The sequence below is a fragment of the Helianthus annuus genome, chromosome 15 (genome assembly GCF_002127325.2).
Source record: "Helianthus annuus cultivar XRQ/B chromosome 15, HanXRQr2.0-SUNRISE, whole genome shotgun sequence".
In the NCBI taxonomy this organism is placed as follows: domain Eukaryota; kingdom Viridiplantae; phylum Streptophyta; class Magnoliopsida; order Asterales; family Asteraceae; genus Helianthus; species Helianthus annuus.
This window is the reverse complement of record NC_035447.2, coordinates 1,017,883-1,023,756: the sequence shown is the minus strand read 5'-3', so window position 1 is coordinate 1,023,756 and position 5,874 is coordinate 1,017,883. Positions and strand designations below refer to the sequence as shown.

The window sequence follows — 5,874 nt, the reverse complement described above, 5'->3', positions numbered from 1 at the left end:
CCCCACACCCTCCAGCCTAAGAGTGATTTTGATATATGGTTATAGTATAATAATAACTATGAACTGAGATTAATGGCTTTAAAATAGTGATTTGAATAGAATAATGTAAATAAAATCATGTCTCGATATTATGTGTACACATTAGTTCGTTCATTACATCTTGAAGCTTAATTGTAGCAAGATCTTCATTAATTAGTAGAAACCGAAGTGAAAAGTAGTAGAAATTATAGATTTGTAGGTTTGATGCCTTCAAAACATAAATGGTCAACAAATACAACACATTTTGAAGTGTCATATAATGCTAATTGTTGGAAAAATATGTGAAAATAGCATTTTTCACAAATATAGGAAAATGATTTTTTCCTATTTTGGACTAGAAATAAATATAATAAAATGAGCGGGTTTTATACATTTATTTGTGGGTTTGTGTTCTATGTTGGAAGAGCTTTGCAATGAACTAAACCACGTCCAAAACAGAGCTAAGATGAATGAGATAGCGATGCTCAAAGTTGGGTGTTTAAAACATTAAATGCTGAAACAAAAGGGAAAGTAGCACCTTGTCCCACATCGAAGGAGAGATGGAACTTAAATGGGTATTTAAGTGGGAACTCTCCATCCTTATTGTTTCATGGAAGCACACACTAAATGTCCTCGCGAATGGTGCGGACCCTAACTCTCACTCGCACTCGCACACGCTCGCTCGCGTGCGTGGCATGGGCGATGAGGCGCAATGTGGCGCTTTGATGGCTGATCAAAGTGTCGTGCTCCGGTCAAAGATAATATTTATAGTCCCAAATTACCCTTAACGATAGCTAGTGGTAGCAAGGGGTCGAACCACGAAGAGTGTGTGGTTTGCGGATGGACTTTGAATGATTTGTAGAAATTGTCACTTTTATGAAGCTTGCTATGATATATTTTTGTTTTGTTGAATGATGTGAATTTAAACTAGAAGAACTGATTTAATTGATTAACAACTAATGATTAACAAATTGCAAAAAATGAAATTGGTTGTTTGAACAATATAAAGAAAACATGGTTTACACCCGGTTCGGTGATTGAAGTCCTAGGGTTTCTACACGTTTTAGATTCGATTCAATTGCAAATATGATTAACAAATTTAGTATTACGAGGCTTAGGTGCCAAGAGCTATCAACGTCGTGAGTGATGGACCACAATGCACTTCGTTACCAAGAACATGTAAACTCTAACCTAGATAAGGCATAATTGCACATAAACATTTCGCAAAGTCAAATTTAATCTTCACTCGACAATTCACGAATACAATACCAATGCAAGACAATTATCATAAATTTCAAAATCAAATCACAACTTGTCACAAATCGAATCTTAAATACAATGTTTAAACCCTAAGAAGTTACAAAAACCTACACCGGGGTGAAACCTCCAAGAATTTAGCCGCTTATGGGATGACGAACGCTATCATCGGAAATTGAGAACTCGAACATCATCATCTTGAAGCTTTGAAGTAGTGAAGATGGTGGTTAGGGTTTGGAATGGTAGATGGTAATGGATGGATTGAAGGATGGTTGAGGATTAGGGTTATGGAATGGAAAAATGGTGTTGATTCGGTTCTTGCTTCGGTTGCTAGAGATGATGGTAGGTGAAATTAGTGATGAAAAAGTGATGAGAATAGGCTCCCCAAGTGAAGATTCAAACTCAAAGTAAGTGTAACTCCCGTTTTTGGTTGGTGAGAATTGGTTTTAATTTGTCAAACCATCAAAAATAACAAACAAATGCGACGTCAACATGGAGGAGCCGTCGTCGACGGTGGATGTGTCCGTCGGCGTCCCAAATGTAGCCGACGCTCAATCTCGCTGTCTACGGACGATTTGGATGACGGATCTTTATACATACCGTCGTCGACGACCCATATGGCGTCGGCGACGGTGCCCAGAAGTCTGTTTCTCCATTTTTCCACTAACTTGAGTCCGGTTGACCCGTTTCACGTCCCGGTGGTACCGTTTTCACTCCGATGACCCGAAAAGCTCCTTAAACTCTGCTAGACCTGCAAAATAAGTATCTAATCAAAAGTAGGCTATTCAAAATTAAAACTTGCGTAAAAACATCAAATTAAACAATTACAAGCGCCAGTTTTCGACCACGTATCACATCCCCACACTTGTCTTTTGCTTGCCCTCAAGTAAATCTGTTTTTCACTTTCACGTGGGTCGAACAACGAATACACTCCTCATTCCCGAGACGAAGGTTAAAGTCCAATGTCATGCTAAAGTTCAAACTCTTTACAATTTTCAACATATTTAACGGTGAAGTGATTTCATATACAAAAATGGTTACCCAAGATTAACCCGCCCGTGAAACCAACAATTCATGCACATCCCTCACAATATTCTCTCCACTCGGCTTGTAAATTGGTTAATGTTTATAATGTATGAGCATTTCAAAGAATATTCACTCAAAAACGATTAGAACACATACCCGCATAAGCTTGCAACTCAATCATTCTCCACCATCGATCACGAATACAAAGCACAAGTCATAAGGTCTTTGTAAGGGTTGTAATGGGGCTAGGCTAAGGGTAGGAAATAGGATATTTAAAGTGGCTAAGGTGATGAAAATTCGATTTTTATTACAAACCACTAACTTAAACAAAACTAAATATAACATCAACTATGGGGCAATAACCTTTCGCCCTTTTATTCACAACTACTAACACATCTTTTTGTTCTTTTCTCAATGGTTTTCACTTCTTTTTCATATCATTTTCTGATTTTTTTTTTCATGCAAACAATAAAAAACAACTATACAAATACGACTCCTATAATTGAATTTCCATCACACGGGTTTAAAAGAAAAAGGTTTAAGGTTATGGGTTATAAGGTGATCAAACGAAAGAATTAGGCTCAAAATTGGCTACTATGGGATAATTTTTGGGTAAGGATATAAAAATGGTGTAAAAAGGAAAAAGGTTTACCTAATTCCTTAATCATTCTCGTGCTTGTATTCGGTCTATGGTCTCAAACGTATCAAAAGTTGCAAGTTCTACAATACATGACTAATGGTCCACTCAAGCAAAGAAACATAGGTATGTACTCTATGATATAAAAGTGGCTCAAAACCTCACATATCTAAAAGGGTATGGTATGTGACATGCATAAAATACTAGTTTCTTAGGCGGATTATTCCCAAATAACCACCCGCTAAATACCCGTTATGCTATTAATTTGAACTTCACCATGACAAAAGACCAAATAGGTTGTGACATCCCTCGTTGACTTAGTTACTTGTGCTTTTAAGATCGTTTTTGAAACAAGATATTTTTTTTTGAATTTTTTTTTTGAAATTTTCCCCCATCCCCACACTTGAGGTAAACATTGTCCTCAATGTGTAGTATTTAAATGAACTGGTCAAAAATCTAAAACTTTTACTACTCCCCCATCCCCACACTTGAGGTAAACATTGTCCTCAATGTGTAGGAACTAGAGTTTTTAAAGCATACAAGGGATGTGACACGACTAACTTCTCCAAAATTTCACCCCGGAAGAATAATATTGAATTTACAATCCACTTATTTGCTAACTAAAAATCAAAAGTAAAAAGAAACGTATGCACCTGATTTTTAAGCTCATTCCTCGTGTGCTCTTTTTTTTCTCTTCAAGAAAGCGGTTGTCCCACGAACACAATGTACCTACAAATCTTAACCCTTGTCTAGAAGCATGCTTCTCACAACCATCAAAATTCATTAGTTACCTAGTTCTACCACTTTTATGAAAATATTACCAAGCCGTACGTTATTTCACTTTGATTTATGTGGAAAATAATTTACAACTATAACAAACCTAACTCACTTTCGTAGGAATCACGGTTGCATTTAGCTTATGCAACAAGCCCTTTTAACCCCCCCAATAGCTTGGGAGGACGAGTAGGGTCTCATGAGGGTTATATAGGGAACACACCCACAACGTTCATTTAACTAGGCAAAAATAAATAAAACGAAATAAAATAAACGAAAACAAAATAATATACAACAACACAAAACATACCTTGCCTCTACCGCTGATATCTCTCGTTAGGGTTAACTGGCGGGTTTGGCTGGCATTGATAACCAGTGAGGGCCTCAAACATCTCCCTGTAGTTATCAAGTGGAATCTGCTCTCCTTGAGGTGGTGGTTGGTAAGGAATCGGGATGAAGCTGGAGCCTACTGCCTCGGGCCAATGAGGGGTTGGATCAGATGGGCCTTGTGGGTGGGGAAGGTTGGGGTAATCGGTCCACCCCGAGTGTTCGGCATAAGGGATACTGGCTTGATAGTCTCTTTGATGTCGCTCCTGATCGTGGAGCACCTTGGCATTATTAATAGCCATTTGGTTAGAGACAGCTAAAGCTTTCCATCGGCGTTGCTCCAATTCTCTTTGTTCATTTTGACGCCTCGCCTTTTCTTCCTCCCATGCCCGTCTTCGGGCCGTATCTTCCTCTTGCAACTGTAACAAACGTTCCATTTGTGACTGTTGTAACGCTTGTTGCAATTTTTGTTCCTCCATTTGTTTCTCCATCCTCTCGCGAAAGGATGCTTGGTAAGCCCACTATTCTTGCTAGTACGCCCCTTGCGCCTCTTCCCATGCCTTCCTACTCGCTGCATTTTCTATTCCCTCGCCTATACATGTCGACACATTATCATAAACCGCTTGTTTCCCGCGGTTCCAATTCCGGTACGTCGGACCCTGCCTTTGGTTCACAAAATCTGCTACATCGGCAGAAATTTCCCGATGCTTCCTCCTGTATCTATGTCTCGGTCCCCGTGGACCGGGAGGCTCCGTCTCATCCTCCATATCAACCATCTCCTGATCTTCATCTTCCTCTTCATCACCCTCACTCGGTTCAGTGTATCGGTAGCTGTTTCCTTGTTCATCATCGACTGTGTGAAGATGACCAAAAGCCTTAACCGTTATCTTCCAATGTCGCCTCATGGAGGTGAAGTTGAACTGATCGATGGGTTTAGACACCCACAGCGACTTCTGAGGCAATGCATTTTGCTGCAAAATCATTGCGCTAATCAATCTCACATAAGGGATCATCTTCCGCTTGAATAATTCCGTTGTATCCCACGTATTGATCATCACAATTTGGTGCCATGATAGGCTTGGCGTCCCATACAACAACAAATGTAAAACCCGGCAGTCAGGTGCCTTAACTGTCCCGCGGTCTCCAAACCGCACCATAACATTCTCCAACGAAATGCCTTGTAGTATTTTTCCCTCCAAAGATAAATCTTTTCTCGACTCCCCTGCACCCCCAGAACCTGGCAATATTGATGCTAGCATTTGCGCCGGAACAACTGTGTTTCTTTTATTATCCAAAAACTGATCATAATCGTAGTAATCATACGCTTCAACCCCAAGCGAATCAAATTTTTCAATAGCATTCATGTGCTCAAATGACATGATCATTTGATTCTTGCCAATATTACCGATCAACTGCCATGTAGGAGCAGGCCCATCAGAATATTCAAACCGTAGAGTAGACAACCATTCACAAATAGCGCCCAAATACACCCGGGTGGTGATATCCTCGCACCAATCAAGTACTCGCTCCCACCCAATCTTTTCAAACTTTTGAACTATGCCGATTTTTCGGAATTCTTCGACATTCAACGTACGCTCACATACTACCCTCTCGGGTACGGCTTTAAAACACCCGTGACCATCTTCATTTTCCACATCTTCGCCTCTAATTTCTTGTTTCGGTACCGGGAAAGAGCCTTCAGTTTTTCGTCCTTCCAAACTGAGGCCGATCGACTATTCTTGGCCTCCTCCCACTCCCAATCTTGTCTATAGAGTTGCCCATCACTTTCTTCTACATTACTTAACTGTTCCCAACGTTTTTGATATTGCCCTGAG

General features: G+C 39.9%; 1 protein-coding gene across 1 annotated transcript; it reads right to left on the bottom strand.

Moving 5' to 3' along the window:
* Positions 1-4,029: 4,029 nt before the first annotated feature.
* LOC118487248 (GYF domain-containing protein gyf-1-like) lies at positions 4,030-4,530 on the bottom strand. The gene has a single exon (XM_035983914.1). It carries the CDS (start codon positions 4,528-4,530, stop codon positions 4,030-4,032), a length of 501 nt encoding a protein of 166 aa, XP_035839807.1.
* Between the last annotated feature and the right edge of the window lie 1,344 nt (positions 4,531-5,874).